Source organism: Rhynchophorus ferrugineus, unplaced genomic scaffold (assembly GCF_030347505.1).
Source record: "Rhynchophorus ferrugineus isolate W39M unplaced genomic scaffold, kcgeb_rfMv2 rfM4, whole genome shotgun sequence".
Lineage (NCBI taxonomy): Eukaryota > Metazoa > Arthropoda > Insecta > Coleoptera > Curculionidae > Rhynchophorus > Rhynchophorus ferrugineus.
In genome coordinates, this window is record NW_027472583.1 from 61166883 (window position 1) to 61192254 (window position 25372).

At 31.6% G+C, this 25372-nt stretch overlaps 1 protein-coding gene across 17 annotated transcripts in view; it reads left to right on the forward strand.

The window, feature by feature from the left end:
- Positions 1-259: 259 nt before the first annotated feature.
- da (transcription factor daughterless) overlaps positions 260-25372 on the forward strand; it is a 51511-nt gene continuing 26398 nt past the window's right edge. For 16 of the 17 annotated variants that reach the window (XM_076402883.1, XM_076402884.1, XM_076402888.1 and 13 more), the window contains exons 1-3: positions 260-399; positions 6716-6762; positions 7541-7798. In XM_076402883.1, the coding sequence (XP_076258998.1) occupies positions 315-399; positions 6716-6762; positions 7541-7798 (390 nt within the window). In that variant the 5' untranslated portion in view covers positions 260-314. Of the gene's footprint in view, positions 400-6715; positions 6763-7540; positions 7799-23593; positions 23864-25372 lie in introns of those variants that run through there. The other variant, XM_076402899.1, reaches the window with a different exon arrangement.

The following is a 25372-nucleotide window of genomic DNA, read 5'->3' on the forward strand; positions in this document are numbered from 1 at the left end:
TTTGATTACAATTTATTTATTTTATCAAGAGTTAAATCAAAGTAAATTGATTTGAATATTACTGCTAAATGCTAATTAAAATTAGTTATCAGTATTTTGGTAACTTATGATTAATAAATCTTTATTAATCAGATTTCATTTGCTTCATTCACTGGATTTAAATTATATTCATAAAATTTTAGATCAAATATAATGCGGTAGAAGCAATAGTTTTATTATGGCGTCTGATTTAAATTTCCCGCCTATTGATTGACAGGTTACCAGCGATTGGGTGTCGTTACTGTTGTCTTGTCAGTAGTGTCTAGTGCCCCAAAATGGCTGCCAGCGATGACGAGCCGATGCAACATTTGTATGAGGTTTTTACAACGTGTTTTAATAAAATAGCAAATAAGGCACCAGGTATGTTAACTAGGAATTTGTTATTATTAAGTTAAGTGATAAATTTGGCTTCGGTTTCTGGTGTTTCCGTGTCAAGTCGGCCTGTGTTCTTAACGACAAGCGTGTGGTCAAAACAACCCGTTTTAAAAAACTAGTGAAGCGAAATCAGTGTCGGGAGTGCGTACTCGCGGATCAAGTGCAATTTCCAAGGGATACCCCAACAACAGGGTTTTCTATGATGATCTTTTTAACAGTAACAAGAGCAACAACAATGTATTCGTGAGCGGAATGCCTTGTGTCATCTCTGGCTCAAGAGAACGTCTTTATGATATGTTTACGATTTTTTCAAACCATGGTAAAGGAAGTTCGTTACAACTTAGTTCGACAATATTTTTATCTTTGATACTACTGGAAAACAGCAATCTAAAATGCATTTTCGTTTGTATTCTGCGTGGTGTTATTGTTTATAAAATGTCAAAATAGTATAGATAAGAGGATGCTGGGGAAACCATAGAAACGATTAGCACACTTTTCTTTATTTCTTGATTATTCATAAAACATATGTAAAATTATATTATTAACAATTTTTTTTAGTACTTTTCGTTTAATATTATGTTTACATATTTAATCAAATAATTAGTTTCTTTACATGTTTTCAGGACACTGAACGTGAAATATTTTTGATCGTTTATTGTTTCTGTTCGAATGAAATCCTTTTCAAGAAATTTTTGAACTAAAAACTTATTTTTAATACTTTTTATTTTAATTTATTACGGATTATTTATGTAAATTAAATATTGATTATAAAAGCATGCAATTTTGAGTGTATGCTGTTTCTCTGAGTTGGAAAGTTCATTAAAATCTTGCTTTCCCCTAGCTCTAGTCGAAATAATAGGCAATAACAATTTTAAAGAGGTTTCTTATTATTGACTTTGTTTTTATTTATAAAGTCATAAAAATAGAGTTTTGATGTTGTAAACACTGGCACTTATCATTTTCTTATTTTTAAGACAATTTAACGGGGATCTATTTCTTGTTTGTATTTTTACATGTTTATTTTTACGTGTTTTGTTTTTAATTGTTCGTATATACAGGCTGGTTTTTTAAAATTTCCATTCGTGTACATATTTTTTTCCCCTATGTTTAACCCCTAAACAACTATTTGTATTTGTTTAGCTGGGTAATAGAGAGCATAGTAACTCCTGATTTTTTAATTATTCCTTTTATTTACATCGTTGTGTCTAGTTTTCCAAACAGGTTCTTTTTGGTGTATTAAAGTTCTTCTTTTTTGCATTGCATAATATTTGTATATCTGTAATACTATGTACGTATTCAAATTTAATTTTCACGTAATTTGCCAATAATTAAAAAAAGCCCAACGGAGATGAAATTATAAATTCAACAGGTTTCCATATTATATCTTGTTTGGTTTTATATTTGATTTGGTTTCTGGTTTACAATAATCAATTATAATAATTAAGATAATTTGATTTTAAGGTTGTTTATATGTTTGTAAAACGGTTTGGCTATAATCTTATTTAATTATGTTAAGACCATATTTTAGTTAAATTTTTTCAAATATATACCAACTACTGGTTCTGTTAATTTTCATTCGAAGTTTTTATTTATTAGTTTATAAACTAAGGAGGCCAGTGGATGGCAAAATTTTGAAGTTCTTGCGCTTAAAAATTGTACATCGTTAATCTAGGTCATTCTTTTAATGTCTTATTATTATAATTTGGTTCTTCTATAAATTTTAGTATTGTGCAGTAAGCCCGGTTGTATTTTTTGTTAATTTTCATGTGTTTGTTGTGAACTGTCTATTTGAGTTCAGGTTGAATTATAACTGCTACTATGCTAAAAGATAATGAAGATAATAAACGATTAGTGAAGGTCCTCGTGATTAACTATTACTGGTTTTGAGGTAACGGTTGCTCCGTGTCAACATAGTTTTAACCTATTAAGGTATAAACTGACATGTATGTAAAATTTGGAAAGGTAATAGGTGGATATATTTATTATAGGATATTTATTATTACAGCAGGTGGAATAAATATTTCATGTTTGATTGAAAATATACTTTGAGTTTAATTGTTTTCGACATTTCCATTCGATAAATATTAAATACCTCAATTATCTTTGATGTTAGATTCGAACAGTCCTCGTATTACGGAAATGGGCCCGTGGTGGATGGAGAAAGAGAGCCCACCAAAACATCGTTTAACCCACAATCGTAATCGGCAGGCCGGCATCGTGGTTGGCCAGGACGAACAGATGTTTTATTCGGGTCTCGGTCGGCCGTGGCAAGAAGCCGTTCGACGTTGCCGCCACATCTCGGTCCCTTGTTGCGACCTTTTTTTTCGCCATACTCTCGAGTGCTTCGTAGAGCACAGCCTTCCCACCCCGTTCCCCTTTGCGTTTGTTTGCTATGGTGAGAGCACACTCTCTTTGGTTATCGTTATGTTTTCGCATCTCGTCTCCATCGGATAAATAGGCATTATCTGTTTCTCTCTTGCTTTTTTGTTAATGTTTTTATTCCGAATTACGTTGCATTTCCCAGAGAAATTTTCGTTTTGTAGCCAATATGGATTTGTGGTTTGAGAGATACTTTTTATCTTAATACTTTAAACTATTCTTTGTTACAATAGATAACGTATGGTACAAACCGTAAACGTCAGGGGTCATCGAAATGATGTATTGACATGCTAGTTATGAATTATAAGTTGTATAATTAGTATGAGACCCTTCAATGCGATAATATTTAAAGAAAGATTTGACACATTATTTACGTCCCACACAAGGCGATGGGTGACAAATTAAGTGACTTAATCAAATTGTTATTGTATCCTTGTGACAACGAAACATTTAAAAGTCCACTTCCATTTGTGCATGCACTGCTTTAACAGTTTCATCTGCTTCATCTACTATTAAAACATATCTTTATTAAATTGTAGCTTTCACTATGTAGAGATCTTCATCGCGTTTAAGTTGAAAGTGGATTACAGTGTCATTTCCATAAGATGGCCTGAGTTATCTGAAATAAAGAAATCATTATGCAATCAGTGTTATAGGTAACAAAAACATATTTATGTCTTCCTCCTTACTTCCTCCAATATAACCTTTGCTATTTTCAAAAACTTCTCCATGCATTAACAACTGAACTATTGGTAAATTAGAGCCGTTTGCTTTGGAAAATCATTGTTCCATGTCTAGCTTTTCTTTCAAGAACATGGCTAAAATTGTAGATTCTCTAAATTCGCATAAGATAAAATGGCATTGCATTAGTTGACATAATATAACTTACTCGTGTTTACATATATCTTACAGGTTATCATATATTTATTATTTTAGGTCTATTAATACTGGTTTTTTGGTTAATTAAATTATTTTATAATACAATTTATCCTTTATTTCCTTATTTTATAATTTTTTATTGATTAATGACGTTTCCTGTACTTTAAATATTCACTGTCCCCGAAGTTTACTAGCGTAATTTGATTCGATTAAAAAAAAATCCCTGTCGCATCGAAATCCTTTCCTTCTTGAGGGACCATCATTTTTCTGCCATCTCTTCTTTTGGGCTGCGATCTGTCGTCTTGACCAGGCGGCACGCACGAGCAAACAAGTCCCGAGCACGCTCCTCGTGGTCCCTTGGGTCGGTCTCTGTTAATGAACGGTATCTTAACCGTGTCCAGGACATTGGAAAGCATTTTCACGCTCGACATGGCAACTTAACAGTGTCATATCGGTGGATATTAATGCGAGCCACACTAGTGGAAACGAAACTTCATTATACGGATTTTCTGAGCGAAAACTTCCCGGTTATAATTCATCGGGTTTACGTGGGCCTTTTCGCCGGACATTGCGAGAAATATTTGTCGAAATAACAGTTATATATTTTTGAATTAGAAATATCATCATGTCTCGGCTCTGTAGATCGGATCAAGAGCGTTTAGATTTAGATTCATTAATTTCTTTCTTTTTAATCTTAATAATCTATTTATAATGATTAATAATTTTAATCTCTCTAGAATATTCTATGGACTGTTACTCTTTGCAGGCACTATAGTATACCTTTACTGAATAATAATTATTAGAGATACGCGATTTTAAAGCCATCTATTAGACGAAAACGAAATAATTATAAATTAATATCGTTTTAAGCTTTTGATTATGTTTAAACAGATATGAGCTTTTAGGTATTAAGGCATAACATTGATTTTATCCCGATAATTGTTTTAAGATAGGTTTATTATAATTTTAAAGAAATTTGTTCCTCAGATGTTATAAGCAGTTTTCAATTATTTGTTCGTATTTTCATCAAATTTGTTTTATCTGCCTGATTCCGCGTTTGGTATTATGGTGAACAACAACACGAATATATTCTATAGATGCGATAATCTTCGTATATGTTATTTTATAGATAACGAGTTGTCTTCCGGAAGTCGAAACGAACCGTAGTCGTAGTTTTTCTCTTGAAAATGTGTTAATTAGTCATCAATTTAGTCGGAGATGCCTGGTCGTTTATTATTGTTATACTAATTAATTGATGTTACCAATTTTAGACAATTTATGGTACAACATTTCGTTTGTTATTTTTAGCGTTTTCTTGTCGGCTTCTTGTTCGCGGTGTTTATTTGATTTTTGTGCAGCTTATCGAGTGGCTTGTACAGGGCGCGTCATTGAGTATCTAACATAAAATAAAAAGGCAGAAGATACTCTGAGTTATCAGAAGCCACACCAAGGGAGAATATTTATTATTAGTTAATTTAAAATGAAAAAAAATGGATTTTAATGAAATGTTTCATTTAAATACTAGTTAACATTTACATAAAAGATTTTCAAAATACCTCTAAAATACTATCTAATCTGACAACTGCTAACTTATTTTCTCATTGTATATTGTTATTACCTTAAATATTGTAAAACGGTACAATAAATGTTACTTCTATAAATACTAACATTAAAAAACAATAACTAAAGCTCTTTTATTTTTTATATATTTCTTATATATGTATAATTGAACATTATTCATATCATATGTAGTCATGCAATATTTTCCGTTTTTTACCTTTTGAAATCCTATCGATTTTTTTCAGCCACCAGAACAGTTAATTATTATTGCCATTATTACCGACATAATATCTGATCGAGCTGATTCTAAAGAAAATCTTTAGATTCTCTTAACTTTATCATTATTTACTGTCAATAACAAATTCTGTTCTGGAACAAAATCCTTTGGAATTACGTCGTAATAATAAATTTCCTTAAAATTAATTAAAAACATTAAATGTTTGGCATATATATAGTGTTTTTTTAATATTCTAAAATAATTTCCACATTTGCTTTAACTCTTGCTAATAGTAAACAATCGATGATGATGAACCACCCTATGAATATTAGTATTTTTTTATTCACTTACATGTCAGGTAACTCTATAGAATTTAAGTAACATTAAATGTGTTAAAGTGTTATCAATATCTTGCGATTTCTTGATAAAAAAATCGAACTGGCAACATTGTGCGGAACTGAATGTAAATCTTTAGTCATTCAAAGATATACTAACTGATATTATTTTTGACAGAATATTCTTGGAAGTTAATGCTAAATACAAACTTTATGTCAGCTTTATTGTAGGCGATCCATTTTTATGCTTAAACTAGCATAGATCTAGTTTTTACTCTGCTCAAATCAAGTAGCGGTGTTCATCACTCTAGTTTGTAATATACTTGACCAGTTCTGCATCATTTACTATTAATTTCCGTTATTTTAACATTTTATGTGGGTTAATTGTTTGTATGTATTCTGTTGATCTTTTTTTCATAATTGACAGATTGCTTGGTGCTCATTTTAATTATGTTCGTTTCACTATATCAGCAGTGAAGTTTAAAGCAAATATACTTTTGTACATCCGATTTGACGAATTTAATTTTATTAAAAATAGATTACAAATTAATGAAATTGCAGTAATAATTTTTGTATTTTAACGGAATAAAATAACGCTAAATACTGATTATGCAATTATTCGATCCATACAAGTTAATTATTATTAAGATCGGCTGGTAATGTTTTGTTCATTCATCTAAATCATCACATCTAAAATACAAGGTAGATCATGGCTGTGCTTGACTGACTCTTCAATTAATATGGCAACAATGTTTAAGTCTAATGTAGATCTATTTAGTTTTAAATTTGTTACATTTCCGATGCCAAATATTCGATTATCTGCTAATTTAGCAAATTGTATTAGTATTGTAATTTAGTAATTGTATTGTAATTGTTTCGAATATCGTATTATTATTATACAAATAACATTTTATCAACATAATTGTTTTAGAAAAACCTGGATTTCAATCGCCATATCCGGGAATGGACAACGGAATGGTAAGTTATTTATTATCTTGTTTTTATGCTAAATTTGAATATTTTCTTGATTTAGTCACGTCGAATCAAGAGTTTTTGGTATATTGTTATAGGCTTTACATTAGAAAAAAAGTGAAACTTTTTTTTTCGAAAATAGCGACGACTTGTTTTTCCCTGTTTTTCTTACCTTTTGTAAGAATGGTATAAAAATCATTAATCAAGTAAATTGGTCATGCAGTGTAACTCTGATATTGGTACTTGTCCCTGTTCCAGCGTATACGAGGTGTCTCGAAGATTCCGTTGCGGTTTTTTCCTTAAAGGATACACGTTATTTGTAATGGATAGATAAATTTGTTCATTCAAAATATTGGTTATTCGATTATAAACATTTTACCTATCTCTGAGGCAATTTATGGATGCTATTCCAAAAGACATTTTCAAAATATTATACTGCATGTATGTATATATGTATCAAATCATAACATTGCATATTTATGGCTAGCCAGATCTATTACAAAAATCGGAAAGTAATTACCTATACACTTTTGCAATGCTTTCGAAAAGCAAAACCGTCAAATCCTCTTGTGGACATCATTCTGAAATCCAAAGTATTTTTCACACTGTAAATATCTTTCAGTTAATTCAGGATCTAGCAATAAATAAAATAATAAAAAAATCAACTTAACAGCGCCATCTCTTATCGAATTAATACTTATTGGACAATCTGTTTAAATCTGTGTAATTTTATTTTAAGCGTTTTTTACTGATAGAGTTTAAAGATATTCTATTGCTTGTTCAGGCCTATGCCTTAAGCCCAACCGGACCTGTATATTCTGGACCTGGTGCTAGTCCGACGCAGGCTACGGGCGAGCCATTTGCGGCTGATGGCCCATACTTCCCTTTCGGGACTCGTCCAGGTAGCCGTTTGTCGCCAGCGAAAGCCAAGGGCGCGGGGGGTCCTCCGCCACCTGCCGGAGCTTTGGCTCGGAGCCTTAAAGAGGAGCCGCTGCAGCCAGCCGCCGCCACCACTTTAGACGGGCAGCAATGGACAACAGTGGTAAGTGCACTTTACGAAAGGGTATTTTAAAATTCGTTTGGATTCGATTTTTCATATCATAAGGCGATTTAATGCATGTGTGTATGTATGACCGTTGACGTGCTAAAAAACGTTTTTCACGCTACGTTGGGAACGGCGGCGTGTATCGGAAGATATGAAAATTAAAGTTTATGTGGCGTACATTTTTCCATCGCGTTTGAATGAAGATTTTGGCGAAAGCACTGTATCATTGTTCCTATATAACATGCACTGAGTTCGTGTATGCTACCCATGAAAACTTTGATAATATATTACTAGGGCAGCTATTTCGATTGTTTCAGTGACTTGTTGTTAAAATCAGATTTACTGTATACAATCTGCATGTATCATCCGCTGCAAATTGTTACCGTTACGACAAAAATAGTTATTTTCCTATAACTTTATGTTCGAATAACTAGAACTTAAGTTTACTTTTATAGGTCTTCTATTTGTGTTCAGTGGAGTAGCAAGATTATTAATATAGTGTTTTCGAATTTTTTTATTACAAACATTTAAAATATACACTCTGTATGTGTGTATGTAACTGTTGTTTTTCTTCGCATCTCGTTACGGATATCAATCAAATAGATAGCAAATCATGAGACGATAATCTGAGTTGCTTCCTATACAAGAACCTGTCCATGACCATTACATGTAATTCGATAATCGTCGTTATTATTTCTATATACCGGATATGCTACGGATAATTGTCGAAATAGATCTAGATTAGCAGCATATCTATCGGTAATTCTGCCGCTATTATATATCACATAACTGGGAACCGTGAAAAAGGAAACGACTACATAGGCGATTTAGAACAGGGAGCAACAAGTGGTTCTACGATGTAATTTAGCTCCATTTTTAGCTTTATCGTCCCTCAAACAATAGGTACGATGACTGTAATAATGAATCACAACAATATTGATTTATAATTATATTATATATGATAGGCAGATTCTAAAACAATATATTTTTAAATTACAATTGTTATTATTAAGAATTTAGTAGAAGCAAAGGTAGATAATTAAAAAAAATTGTTATATTAAGCCAAACATTAATCAGAAGCGTCACGAAACATTGACGTCACTTAACGTTTCCTAATCATCATTTTCGCATTCCAAGTCTGGATTTTTTGACACTTTTTGCGATTTTCTTCGGATTATTTATCCTATATTACATAGATAAAACATTCGTTTTGTGCTACCTATGGTAAGAAAAAATAAATAATGTTAATGATTTTTAAGAGATTTCCTAGACATGAATTGTAATAAAATTTAAAGAAACTCAAGTAAAAAATACTGTCAGTATAACACTTGTCAAGTAAATTAATAAATGCATGTTAGAGTAGCCAACCTCAAATCTAGCGTAATTAAAGGTAGTCAAAATAGCAAATATATTGAAACAAAAATAAACAACTTCTTTAGAGTTTTTACCAATGTATTATTATATTAAGGAACAGCACATCATTGATAGGTTGCAATCAAAACAATTATATTACACATAGTGCTTTTTAGTGTGCATTAAAATTCATCATCATGCATATTCTTTGCAAATATATATATATATATATATATATATATATATATATATATATATATATATATATACTATATATCCATCTTGTATGGATCCGAATTGTCAATTGTTGACGGTTCTCTTTCAAGTACGAACTCATATGTATTTTTCTCAATTACGTCAGTTTTTGATTTTGAATCAATGTTTTTGTAAGTAGCTTCTTAAAACGAACAGATGCAAGCGAACACGATAATATTCCTTGTTGGCAATTTTTGCAATAAAGCACGATTTCAAGATCTTTAGTATTTTTATAATAAGAGTATTTTTAATCACAGTACTAAGTGAAAAATCCACTTTCCTATCTTATCGTTATCTTAAAATCACTAGATTTGAAATTAGCGCATCTGTTATTGTGAAGCGCCTTCCTGTTGCCAATGTCGAATTTCAATCATAAATTGACAGATGGCGGAGTCTGTTTATATTTAAGTATGATCTTTTTTGATTGTCGGGAAATCATTTATATTTTCTATTTTATAATACGACGGTGAATGACTAGTCTAATTACTTGTACATCTAAAATAAATGGTTGTTTATTAATTAATGTTTTTTTTTATAGCTCATTTCTAACTCAACTAAACTCATATAGTTGTAAAATTCCGTGGAATAGTGATTGGAAAATATCCCATTGATGAAGCATTTGTTATTGAAATATTGTTTGTTTATAAAATTTTTTAAATGTCAAAGGAAGAATAAATATGAGGGTATGAGATAGTTATTGTTTAGAGGTGTAGTTTTGCAGTTATTAAATTTAGGTAGTTAAGGATACGTGTGGATTTCTTGAGTACTGTGTATTTTTATTAATCAAGCTCTTTCCTCGATAGTGATCTTGGGACTAGGATATTTTGTGTTATTTTTGAGGACGATTCTATAATTTTGTCCAACATACTATCCTTGCTTTCTACCTAGTTCGTCGGGATTTAAGTGATTAATTTACAATTTCCATAAAGTTTAGGACATAGTCCATTTCGCTATCAGGAAATTCCATGCTATTTGGAAATACCGATGCAGATTTGTTATTCTTAGTATCGATTATGATAAAGGATGAATTCATACACGCACATACATTGCTATATTTACACAAAACAAAGTGAATTTGGCAGAATATCTAGTCATATTCTAGACCGAAACTTATATATAATTTTTGATGTTATCATTTTCCAAGAAAAATGAAATAGAAATTTTTCGAGCTCAAGAAACATATGTGGAGAAAAAAAATTGTACAAAATTAGTAAAATTGTCCTTTGAGATACTAGTGACTTATGTGATCCATCAAAACAAACAATACTTAATTTATTATTACTACATACACACTTTGTTCTTGGCGTGATGAATGAATGAATAACTAAATGAATGTATAATTCTTGAAGGGGACTGTCTTGATGAATAACGTTGAGTTTAGCCTAAAAGTTGTTTTATTTATAGTTTGTTGTTTATATGTTCGAGACTTGTTGACCCTGATGTCTTGGAATTGCTTCTAATATCATTTGTAAGAATAAAATAAATTAAAATGTAATTTAACGTTGAAAATTCGTTTGTTTGAATAAAACGTTTATAACGAGAGAAGAGTCCGTTCACCTCAAGCGCCAGAATTCACACGAGATACGGTCCTGCCCAGCTTGGAGACCACATTGCCGCTGTACGAACGTGCACTGTGCCATTTTTTCCTGATCCGTAGTTTCCGCTCTAAGCTCGATGGAACGTGAACGCGTAACCGGCCACAGATTTGTACAATTCAGTACCGTGTCGGGGCGTTTTTTCCTTTTGGATTGGCGTTCTGTTCATTCTCTCCGTCGTTTTCTCGCTCTTTCTTGTTCTGGTAGCGTTCGGTCTTGTGTTGACCATTTCGCAACAATGATACGGCTCCGATGAGGCGGGTAGGGTGGCCTCTGCGCTACGGAGGTGTTCTTTAAATTAATGGCTGACTTTCTAATAATTTTTTCGTGCTACTTATGTCTCACATCGTACGGGAATTGGTTGCGTTAATTATGGCGGCGATTTAAATAAATTTTGTCAATTCAGACATTTCCATTCAGTCACACTTATCTCGAATATTTGTTTTTATAATTTACATTTTTCTTCAGTTCAATACCATTCAGAGATATCTTCTGGGCCGGGCTGCCAGTTTAGATTTGGCTATCGAGCAGGTTCATACAATACAGACGAAATTGAACTGTAATTTTCCTAGGTGTAGTACAAGATTTCGACAAATTTAGGCATAATATGTTACTAGTGAATATTACTACTCGCAAAATTATGCATATATCTACATCTAAGAAAATACATACTGATAAGACATTCAGTAGAAGTACGTTCGAACCAAGTTCTAGAACAAATGTCTCGAAACCTTTTCTCTTCCTTAGCATCACTAAAAATTCGATCGCTTGGGACAGTCTCTCCTAATAGCTGTAATTTTATCTGCAACGGGTTTTATATGCTTCGTCTCACCGTACCTTCTACCCTTATGAACAGGTCTACAAATTTTTTTATTGTATAATCTGTGCAATTACAAACAAAGCATATCGAGGCACACAAATCTTACACACTACTCTACAGCTAGCCTGTATATAATCTAAAATGTTCACGGGCTGCTTGTTACATCAATTTATAACACCACTTATGATCACCATAACTTTTGCCTAGGCATTAAAATATTTTGGGTCAGTATCTCTCATAATACCCTGAATTTTGAGCTCTTGTTGATTCGATTGATCAAAAAAATGCAACTGGAAAATGTATACTCTAATGTGGACTCTTTCTGTGATTTTAGTAGGGGCTCTAGTAAACTAGTTTTAATATACAAATAAAATATTTTTTATTACAATAAATCATGCTGATTCAAGTCAATGAATTAATTGATAGAACACTATAAATTGGCTAGGCCCCGTACGTTTTATAGAGCGGCTACTACAAAGCGTGGCATTATCAGAAAACATTAAGTTGGCGAAGGTCTTAGTGAAGAACCACACCATACGTTTTTTCTTTGATTACTACAAGAAAAAATTGCTTGCCGACAGAATCAAAGGACATTCTTGTCAATTAAACATGAAAGCTTTAAGTTCACTTATAGTTTAATTTTATTGGTCCCCAATAAATATTTCCATGTAATCCTTTGTTCGTTTTATCTTGCCTGAAAAAAATGATTTATTTGTCCAGGGTCCACTTGAATAAAAATTAAATTGGTATTGTATAATTATCAAGCTTGGTGTTGCTGGAATAACGATTTATACATTTATACTATATATTGTATATTTAACATGGTTGGCTACGAGAATGTACCAATTCGTCTTTAGATTGAGTACAAAACAATTAACAGCTCTTATTTCCTATTTATTTTCTTTATCACAATTCTTTAAGTGCAATAATTAAAATTTCTGGTTAACTTCATTTACAGAATGTTCTTGACCACTATATTCTGAAATATAAAATGTTAATATTTGAGGCTCAATGTTATTAAGAATAAAAATTGTTACCAATAGGTTAGCTTAGTTAAGTTTGCTTGCTTAAACATAAAATAAAACAGGCAGGTGAATCCTACTCATTCAGAATCAAAATAATTTGAAAAAAGGTGTGTTCTACGGTTAGAGTCTAAAATAGAAATATTACAGTTTTATTTCTTTGTATTTCTTCGTCGTTGATCATTTTACAGAATTAATATCAGATTTGAAGAAAAGTGATGCTAACTATGTGTATGAGGTGTGACTGAAAATAGCGAGACTGATGAAGCATTTTTTTCTGTTTCTGATATTCACATTACCCAATGAGTTTCCGATCTAACTACTAAAACAACAACCTTTAATAACCAGGTTTTAATCAACTACTTATACAATAGTTCGTAAAATGGTTTACAATTAATTCTTTAAATAGAATAGAATCCTTTATTATCGATGACAGCGACGGGGTTGCGCCACATCTATTTCGCAAATGCTGTCGCCGTACAGAGAATTAATTATCGACTTGTGTTCTATGGAACACAATGAGAAGAAAGTGAAAAAAATATTTTTAACCGAAGAAGGAGTGACAAGGTGAGATATAGCGGTTCGCCAATCTAAACTCGGCTGTCCAACTATGGATCTATAACCGTTTTTGGTCAGTTTTTTGTTATAGTCGACGACAATGAAACATCGATTTGTTTGAGGAATTCGCAATTGAAAATCGCCGTAGACGAATATCACCAACTCAAGATCCCGATCGGCTTTACTCATTTATTTACTCAGCTGATAATTGGACGTTTTGTAGCGGGATGTTTGGAAAAAGATACATTTTGTGAGAGTGTATTCGGAGAGTTAAGTGACAGTTCTTACTTACAATAATATGAGGGTTGTTATTTATATTTTGAGATTAATAATGAAAAGACAGTGATTTTTAACGGAAATTGCTTTATTCTTTCTCCAGACATTCTCCATGATGATCAATACACTTTTACATGCACTTAAGCCAATCTTTGTAGTACTTTTTCCATTCTGATTGAGAGGATTCTTCAAATATGTATTTTAAATACATCAACGGTTTCTTCAAGCGCCCAAAAACTTTGGCTATGCAATTTATTCTTGATATGCGGAAATAAAAAAAAACATTTGTTATCCAATCAGTGCTGTACGAAGGATCAAATCGACCTTTTGGTCAGCAAAATACCCGATGTGTGATAGTTTGCATTATCATGATGAGAAATAATCCTTCGTTGCCGCTTATTTATTCCTATTTTACGAAGCATTTCTTGTAAATACATTATCGGGCACCATTCAGCACGGTTGTCACATGTCCAGTTATTCCGAAGAAACTTCCTTCGAAACTGCTTTGAGGTGTTTCGCGCACGAATAATTTGTCGGATTTGGGTCGTCTTGGAAGACCCATACCCTAGATTTTTTATTTGTTTGGAGCTCATTTTTAAATCACTGTAAACAATACAAGTAGCGTTTAAACTACAAACCGTTTTGAAAAGGGTTGTGATTAAAAGGACAAGCTTGCAATTGAAAATATCAAATACAGGCTCAAAATATTTTTATAACAACTTTATTAGATACGCTTAGTATAATCTTAATTTACAATTAATTTATTACTACTTTTCATTTGTACTTGGATTAACTCACAAGCAAGACGAGTGCGAGAAAATACATCAATATGTATTCCACAATTATAAAATTATAATAACTTATAGCTATTTTTTATACTAAAGGTATACACTTTAAATAAGTTCGTATGGTTTTGTTCGCTTCAATCACCTGACAATCTTGCGCGCTGTCCAGCACTTGTATTGCTTCCACGTTAGTATAATTTAGTAATCTTCTTTCGTGTTTCAAGGCGAAATTTTGGATAACTTCGCAAATCCATTTGATTTCCAGGTCATCGTACAGTTCTTCGTTGGTTACGTAGCGACCTGACGTTTTATGACCTGATGAAACCGTGGACTTTATGGTTCATCAGACAACCAACAGTTTTGGACTTGTCTATCATATTAGACACTAATTTTGTAGCTAGGGGTTTAAATAGTAATACATTCTTTAAATCATATCCAAATATTTTTTTCGTTTGTTACTTTGAAGTTTAAATCGAACAGTAGTTCCAATAAAAATTCCTTCTTTCAGTTTTAACTTCCGATAAATGAGGAACATTTTCTATACAAATATTTAAAACAGTCATCAACTTTATGTGTAGTGGTAACAGGGGAATCTTTTTGGGGTTTTAAAAAAATTGTAACAGTAAATCAAAGAAGCGTTATGATTCTAAAAAACAGAAAGCTTAATTATTTTCTAATAAACATATGTTATTCTGAATACGTAAGTAATTTACTAGTAATCACGTAAGTGATATTAGTAAATAACAAATGCCATGGCTTTGTGAATTTTAATTAATTAGTTTATTATAACATCTGTTTTTGGAACATTTTTGGTTCGCTTCTATCTCGAACCAATGATAACGCATCATCGTAAACATCTTATATGTGTTTATTACGTTAAAAATAATGCCAGTTTGTCTGCCTTTATCCAATTCGGCGACAGGATTGAGAGTACAAAATTCATCTTTATCGTTCGTCGATGTAACAAATAATGCACATAACAACGCAATTGGTAATAACCTTCGGTTAGGATCTTTTACATTGTTATTGTTCGGTTGAAGAACGTAAAAATATTTTCCGCTGTATCAGTTTGTTATAATTTCAACCGGTTACTGGGCCAGTTAAAAAGTACTCTTATATATCAAAATAATTATTTCCCGGTAAATTACATTTTTTAGAATTGGTTTTAATGTTTTTTTGTTATGTACATAAGTTATGAAATGGGAAGGGGTTTAAAACACAAAACTATTAAGGAAAGAAGAGGCGACTTATTGAACGGCGACAAAAACATCATTAAAGGTTACTGGTTACACCATTCAGTCTTAAAACACATGGCCCCGATTAACATGTATGGATAGATTCTAGAAATTGCAAGATCGGATTGTTCTTTTAAATTAGTCTATTAATAAAGACAATTCAACTCAGAGAAGGTAAATCGAAACTAGGTATTTAACCTTGGGCGCCTGTGATCTTTCCCTGGCGATTTAATTAGATGCCTTTGGGCGTAACGGCTTGGCGGGAGACTCTCGGACGACGATCATCCAAAGTGTTATTTTTGATGACAGCAGCGAGGCAGTCATGGCAGGCGGGTCAATATGGATTACATCCTATAGTCGTGGGAAAAATCGTCTTCCCATCATAATCGATTATTTTACAATTTGCCAAAATCTGGAATTCGGTAACCTTCCTTTAGTCATTTCAAATTTATAATTAAATTAATTGTTCAATAGATTTTTGGAAATGGGATTTAATATTGTAAAAATTACTTTATTTTTTATAATTGCATTTGACAAGAGACTCCAACAATCCTCCGATTTATATTTACCAAGTGTGCTGATAATTCCCTTCCGTTTTTTTCGCTAAAGAAAACAAGTATTGTTAATTTGCCATCCCAAACATACAGTTTTTCCTTTAAGCTAAACCATACATCGTTGGTTGGTTGGTTTACATCGTATCGAATCATTTTTTAACTTAAGTGGCGTCCTGCCAGTGCGCGCCCCATATATTCCAAAGGTTGTCGAATGGAGCCGGGGGAGAGTACAGCGGGTACGTTAAAACTTCACATCCAAATTATTTCCAATACTTCTTTGTCTACTTTTTCTATATGAACGTTGTCATACTGCAAAATTATCTTACTATATCTTTGAGCGTGTTATGGGCATTTTCGATCAATTTACGGTTGATGATCATTTAATTATTTGTTGTCTGTAGCGATCAGTATTAACTGTTGCTCCAGGTTTTGTTTATAATATACGACACTAACCGAGTCCAATCAGATAAATGATTGGTCCTTCTAGTGGGCCGACTTTGACAAGTTCAGGTGATAAACATGATATTTTTTTTCACTTGGGATTTTCTATATAAATTAATTTTTCATCACCTGTTGCTACTAGATGTGGAAATGACTTCCTTTCATACCTTCGAAGCAGCATTTGTAATGTAATCTTTCCATACTACTATTGAAAAATAGTTGCTTCTTGAACTTATTCAGTAATCTATTTAAATAAATACAAAGTAATAGTTTTACTTATGAGTTGATGGTTTTTATAGTGGTAGTTACAGGAAATGCTGTATATGTAAAGTGCTCTTTTACCCTCATGGTAGTTTTTTTCGTTAGTAACGAACTTTTCTCACGATTAAGGCGACATTTTTATGCCCATTGTGCAGAATAACTTCCGATACATAGGTTTTTAATTAGTTGGTTCTTGTTTTTTGAAACAGGTGAAATACGTTCATCGATGTAAAGTTAACTTAAATTATAAACAATCGTTGTATATATTTTTTTTGATAGCTTTTTACAGTGTAATCAAACATGTGGATTAATTTTTTATTTGTTTATCTATTAACGGTAGAAGTGTGGTTGTTACTGTCTTGTTGATTAATCATATTAGCTGAAAATTACAATATTGGCTATAGATATCGCCTTATAATGCATTTATTTAAATCAAATATGCTCCATTGTTATCGACAGTGTTTTCTAAATTTTCTAATAGAGCCGTGATATTATCGGTGTCGAATATTTAGTTGCCTCGTCACAACAGTCACTACAACTCTAAAAATAATTCGATTTTTAGAAATCGTTTTGAATACACAATATTAAAAGATTACATTTTGAGAATGAGCAAAAATAATGGATTTTTCAAATTCCTAGATCAGAAATTAATTCCAGAAAATTAATTCATGAGTAACCTATATTTTTAATGTATTCTTACCTGATCTTAAAATGTTATTTGATTAATCAATACTTTTAAACATTGAAGGAACATACTTTGATCTCAGACTGATAAGGCTTTATAGATTTCACAAATAAGAGGATCACGTCACAATATGTCTTCAATAGCGGAACTTAGAATTATGAATTTACAAAATCTTGTTTTATATAAGCGAGCACTAAGACCAGTGTGGAGCTATGGAATTCAGCTGTGGAGCTGCCTCAGTTACTTTAACATTCAAATGACTCAAAGGTTCCAAAGTGCCGAAGTGCATTGTGAATGCGCTTTGGTATTAACGCGTGTGTGACCTCTATCGCGACCTGGAAATTAAGATGGTTTTGGAGACTCAGAAGATGGAGATGGATCAGGAGATTTGCCGATTCCAGAACTACGCCAACGCGAAATAGTCAAGACTTTTAAATGCGCATACTGTAATTGGATGCCTCAAACAAATAGAAAAAATCATCTGATCTTACTAATACCTGAAAACAAAAAGTTAATCATTGTATAATTAATGATAGTTCTGATGACAATGAATAATTTTAGTAAATAAATTTAAAAATCAAATAAAATCACATTTCAAGTGAAACAAGAATTAATTTTACATCCCGAATACCATAACTAGCTTTCATCGTGTTTAAAACGCAAACAAAAATTTCTACCACTACACACTTCCATGTTTAAACACTCAAAGCAATACCAGAAGTGTCACGTCACTAGACGCTCGTTACAACTATTGAAACTCAGCCTCGTAACAGTTCAGTGTACTTGATGGAAACGAATCTAATAAAAACCTGGCAAATCTAATAAGAAAATGCATTTTCTGCCACTCCATTGTCGAAACTTTCAACGTAACTAACATACCTAACAGATTAATATTCAAGGAAAACACTGAATAATTTACCATAATAAATCCAAAGGAAAAAAACTAATAATAAGTCAATAATTTATTTATCGTGATTCGTTTTTTCTCTCTCGTTAGTCTTGGCGGCGGTCGCCCTGGGGCGCCGACAAAGGGATATTTTTCAACATCGGTGAACGGCTGTTTTCTTTCATTATTTTGCATTATAGCAATGTTATGCAGTGCACTTTTACGTCAAAAAAATGCTGGCTGTCGGGAAGCTGGGGAATATAAAAAATCAAATACCTCAAGAAATGACTGGCACTTCAGAGAATAAGAGCGAATCCAAATTATTTATGTATTGGCCTGATACTCGATTAGTTTTGATATATATATATATATATTAAAACAAAAACCAACTTTACAATAATATTATCTACAATGTTGGGCCCGACATACGTTATCCCTTCCGAACATTGGATTTTTATTTGGAAGGAACAATTCATTTCGGCAATAAAATAAATATTATAGGATATAATATTATTGACAGCTGTCTGTGCTCTATTTATAATTGTCTCAACAGGGTTACTTGTAGCGAATAGTGCAGTATCATTAGCCAATGTGGCCATTGTTACTACTTGACATTTAGGGATATCACTAGTATAGAATAAATACAATCCATTTTCTTTTAAGTTTTTTTCTAATATTTTTTTCACATTGAAACAGAAAGTCGTCCACACATTTTGTTGACTTGACTGATGATTGGTATTTATTTGACTGCTACATACCGGTAAAACCAATAGGAAAGCCGCCAAAGTAAAGTTATACCCTTATTATTTTTATTACAAATAATGTTGATAATACAATAATGTTGAAAAGGCAAGAAAAACGGTCGGAAACCTTGTGAATCAGCGGAAGACAAAAGATCGTCACCGCCGCCAGAATTGAATGAAAAATGCGCTTTGGTTGTAGGAGCTTTAATGTATTCTTTTGTTTAAATGTCACAGTTTCACTCTCATGCGATAAACGCGGTTTATTAATGATTGTTGTGACTGAAATTATAAAAACTATGATAGCTGATTTAAAAAATCAATGTGTTAATTTCTTACAGCAATGAAATCCAAATAAATCTGATTTTCAAAAATTAAATAATATAAATAAAATTATTTTTAGGATAAGTTTATTTGTTAATTTTACAACTTTTTGTTAAATTTGTTTTGTATTTTATACCTAGAAGCATACATTTTAGGGATTTTTTCGGGTAGGATAAAAAAATCCATCAATTTTTTTTAACTTATTGACGTTTCAAGAATACAAAAAATGAAAAATTACAAGCCAAACTAAGTGAACATTGAATTTTTGATTAGTTTAGAACATTTATTATTAGGAATTAAAGGAAATAATGATTTTTTAAAATAATATAGCGACGATCTGAAAACATTTTCCCGTTATTTTATCTAGGACTAGTACCGTATCAGTCGCGCTATATAACATCTTCTTCCTAAAAAACAACCAAAGAGATGTACGTTGCTGTTGTCCCGTCTGGACAGCTTACAGTTCCACTAACATTATTTGTCTGTCAGTTTGCCTAGGATGATCATCTGAATAGCAGTGTTTTTACTTAAATTTCCATTGTATACCTTGTGTGGAGTGGTTGATGGGCCGAGAAACTAAACTACTGCAATTCACTTTTGGTGACTGTACACCATGAACTGCAAGCTTTCACACTGTTAACATCAACATGATTCAAACTCAACCAAAACAAAGTTTATGGTAGCACGGTTATATTAGAAAAGAAGGTATTCACACATATCTAAGGGACCAACAGTCACTAAATCATAGATCTGGGCTTTAGGAACAATATGAAGGAAAAATTACTAAATAGTTGTAGTTAATAATAACCCGTAGTAATGTGGGCCATTTGCTTTGTAAATTACAAAAAATTTTCAAAAATAACTTTAAAAGATCCATTAAAGTATGCCATTAAGAGTAAAAATTTGTTGTAAAAGTAAAAATATGCAGAACATTTTTGAGTATTTGTAGACCCGCCTAATTAATTATTAGTTGACTAATCTGCGTAGTTAGTCATAATGTTCTAGAATGGAAACATTTCATTCCTTTTTTGGTGGAGATTCCGCGAGAAGTTGTCGGTTTCGTAATCGGTCATGATATTATCCGACACGTAATTATCTTGGCATATAGATTTTTTTAGACTAGTGTGTAGTTGAAAATTAAAGCTACAGATCAGCTGATCGAGAGACGTGCAACGCCGTTGGTCACTTCGTGGAAAGCGATATTCGATACTGGCTGGTTTGCTTGCTTTAGCTACTGCCAAGCAGTCTAAGTCGGCAGTGGACATCGCCATTGACCGGCCTGTTATGCCACGGACAGGCCGGTTATATTAGTCATGATTATGACTAAAACATTTTAAAAATCATGTCATTAATTGTGTGTTATTAGTGTTTATTTAATTTTTTTTTTGAATTAATAAATGATATAGATTAATTTTTCCTACAGCTATATAAACGTTGAAAATCAATAATCATCGTTACGTTCAAAAAATATATATATGAAGGATTTTTATCTTTATACTATGCGCACGCTGTTGTTATTTGCTTTGGACTATAATAAATGATTGTCATCCGCTGAGTGAAATTGTTACTGAATAATTTTCACATACCTAAAATTATATTTTGATTATTGAAAATCCATATATACATTGATGACTGGTGATTTCTGGTGGTTCTTAGAAGACATTTAGGAAAATTTGTTATTCAAGTTCATATAATTGGATATATAGGATATTTTTGAGATTGAAAGAATTATTTCGTTGACGCTCCTCTTACTTGAGATCCAAAAAATTAATTTTTTGCAAAATTTCTTCAACGGGGTTTATGTTCTAGTTAAAAATTATTATGGTAATTTTGAGGCGCAAGCAAACTTTGTTGCTAAGATTTTTGTCAAAATAGAGGCTAGAATGAAAAGATGATAAATATGTTTTAATTTGGCGCATATAGCGCTCCCTGTCTTGTTTTTTTTATATTCATTTTATACCAGTCAAATTAATTATATCAGCTTTAAATAATTACCATTGATATTTTATGAAATTATATGTGGTGGCTAATTCTTAAAATACGCAATAAACATATACTCTATATACCCACTTGTTCTTTGGGCGTTAATGTATTTTTTTTACAGATATGACCTTTTATGGGGCTATATATCTTGAATGTTGTATTAAATGTACAAGGTAGAAGTCGTTGATTAAAAGATAGTTTATCATTTGTTTATTTTAATTTTAGTTAATTAGTGCAGGTGTTCAGATGTTTTATCTTTACATTTAATTTGATATATTTATCAGTTAAAAATGAACAATAATACGCAGTCTTTATTTCCAGTATATCCAACAATTTTTTTGATTATTTATGGAATACTTATGCCTAATTATTGTTATAGTAAAATTGTCTATAGAAGACGCTAGGCAGGATGAAAGTAATAGAAAATCACAAAAAGATTTATTTATAATAATAATAAAATGTAGACAGATTCTAAAAACATTAATTTTTACATCACAACTGTGATTCCTGAGATTTTAGTAGAAATAAAAACAGAAGTTCTATAAATTTGCCATATTAGCACCAATCAGACGCGTTACGAAGCATTGACGTCACTTAACTTTTCCTAATCATTATTTTCGTATTCCAACATATAACATTTTTGGCGTGTTTCGATTTTATTTTTATTATTTATCTTATATTTCACAGTTAAAACCGGGATATTGTGCTACCAAGGAAAAATAATTGAACTAGGATTTATAAAGGCAAACAACTTAAATTAGCCCAGCATAGATTCGTCGAAATACTGTCGATTCGACTAAAATAATAATTATATAAAGAATATCCGAAATGTTGCAGAATTAAAGTGAGAATTACAAGCGTACTAGCCGTAGACAAGCGTCAGAATATAGAAGGAAATTTCAGTATAACATTTTGCAAGAACATTAATAAGTGCAAGTAATAAGTTCAAAGTAAAATTCAATGAAAGCACAGTCACCTATAGGCACATAGTTCTTAAATAACATTTCTGCTAGGTTTCTTTTACTTGACCTCAATTACAACATTGAGGTTCATACATTGCCTATAGGTAAGTATTGTTTGAAACTTTTGAAACCTTTGCCTGTCATAGTTCATAAATACAAGGCTATAAAATCACATTCTTCAATAAAACAAGTGTCAGTTATCGTTAGCTTGGTGAAGTATAGCTCATCGAACTGTTTGTTGTATAAGAAACCAGGTATTTGACAATATTAGATTTGATTGATATCCGTTGAAGACTATTTAATTAATATATTTCTTTGTATTTTGGGAATATATGGTCGTTCAGAAGTGTTAGAAGTTCTTCTGTCTGGTTAGGCAGTGGGATCTTGTAGGAATATATGTTGACTTCATGCACATTTGTAAAACTAAACCGATTATATTAAACAAGAATAAAGTTATTAATCATATACATAATAAATAGAACAACTGAAACCTAATCTATCTCTAGTTATGTCGACAGTGTTATTTACTTCGATATTATGTTTAGGAGAAACACTATACTTTATAAAGGTAGTCAAAATGATAAATACTTGACATAAGAAATGGTCTTTAGAAATAAATCAGAGATGTGTAGGTTATATCTGGTGTTTTGCAACATTTAATTTTTTAAATTTTTTCTGCCTTGAAACGAAAATATACAACTTGTTTATTACTTTATTCCAAACGTCAATTTTTCTTTTAAATAATTTTTTGCAGAAATAACGTTTGTTTCGTGTAAAATAAATTCATAAATTTACCATAGAGTAATTTTTTAAAATTGGTTAGTTATCATGCCTATTGTATTATTTCATATTTCGGCCTCATCTATGGCATCGTAGGTCGTAGTTTGTTGGTTGGTTGGGTGGGGGACAGAGCAAAGGGGGAAACGTAACATTCATAGAGTTAGGTTATTATTACATATTCATAGAGCATAACGTCATCCGAACAGTCGGTGCTTCTCGTTCAGGGTCTTGGTGCACGTTGCCGGTCTCTACAAAATCGTCGGCTACGACAATACCCGAATTAATTTATATAATAGAAGCGGGACGACGCGAGTACTATTCTAAGCTCGGTTGGAAGATTAGTACGCGGTCGTGGCTAGTGCTCGTTCGTTTTTTAACCTGGTGCAAGGGACGTCATCCACGTCCCAGTGCATTGTTTCAGTGGGAATGATGTGCTTCTTGATTTTTTAGTTAGTTATTGTACTAGAACATGGATTTTCAAAGACAAACAGCCACGAATGGACAGTTGTCCTGGAAGTTTAGTCAGTTTCTAAGCGCAGATAATGGGGTTCGTATTAACATATTGATATTTAATAAAAGCGTTTGAATTCTGTAATGCTACCATTACTTTATTAAAGGATATACGCTTTTCATAGTTATTTTTTACCAAGTTTCTTTATTTTATCTTCCTTGTTTTGCGTGCTATGGCATGGTCAACTCAATAGTTTGATAGATTCCAATTCAATTGAATATTTGAAGTGAATAATTATCCACCACAAAGAAGTTAACGTTATTTTAGTCTAGTAATTAACTAATTTAAAATTACCTTTGCTTTTTAGTATCGACAAATTTCACTCTTTAATAAAAATTATATACAACTAATATAAATCTATAATTTCCCTGAATAAATTATTTCTAGCTATATACAACTGAATAAATAATACGTGTCATTCATCCTACTTATGTATATAATAAACTTGTGACATCGCCAACATCTATTAATTACATTTATTTACATATACTAATATGTATTTCCTTTCATTTTCGTCGTCAATCTCTTGAAATGTTGGTGGGTTGGAACCTATTTCTTTGTCTTGGTCTTTTTTCTCTTTTACTCTTAATAGTTAATCTCAATTTCGCAGATGATAATTGAGATATCAAGACATTATAGATAATGGACAATCAAAGAATTAATTTCTTCAATTACTAATCGTAGGACCTGAACTAATCTGATAAAGGCTAAATTAGATTAATATTAATATTTTTACTTCTGTTTTGCAAGCTGTAGCTATAGTAACTATAGTAAAAAATTGGTAGTAACTACTTTTGTTTATAATAAATAAGATAATCATTAAAAAGTTTGTAAATAAAGTACGGTGCTGAAATTCATCCATTGAATTCGGTTTTTCTATGTCTGGAAACTAAATACTTGATAAATAATGATAATTTATGTATACAGATACATAAATAATTTTATCAAAAAAACAACGGATTAAGCGTATAGGAAAATAAATGAACCTTATTAAGTTTTTTTTGCTGGAATACTAACGAATTAATATACCAATATAAATTCAATAACCACTAAAGGCAATATATAGGACGAAATATGCCTTAAAACAGGTTAGACGTGAAATATTCATCATCAGTATACTCAGCAAGTTAATTCCTTAATTCATTTTTATTTATGGAGAAAATCCAATAGATCGTAATAATTTGCATTTGATCTTTGCAATGCTTCTTCATCTTCAATACACGAGTGGTTGTAGACTTGTTCATATAGCCAAAACATATTAAGTGGTGTTAAATTATTTGCTATAAGGGATTAATTCTAATTATCGAAATGAGAGCACCTCGCCATGTTGAAACCACATAATTATGATGAAAAATCGATTATTATTGACAACAAATTTTCTTTGCGGTTTATGGTTAGTTTCGGTCCGTTTGGTTGATCTTCAGAGCATGTATCAGTTAAAGTGTGTATACATGGAATTGTGTAGATCTTGTAGCCTCGTGCAGAGTAGAGAGTTTCTTAATATTTGTAATTCCTGAACTGTTATTGCTATGATATAGTCATTTG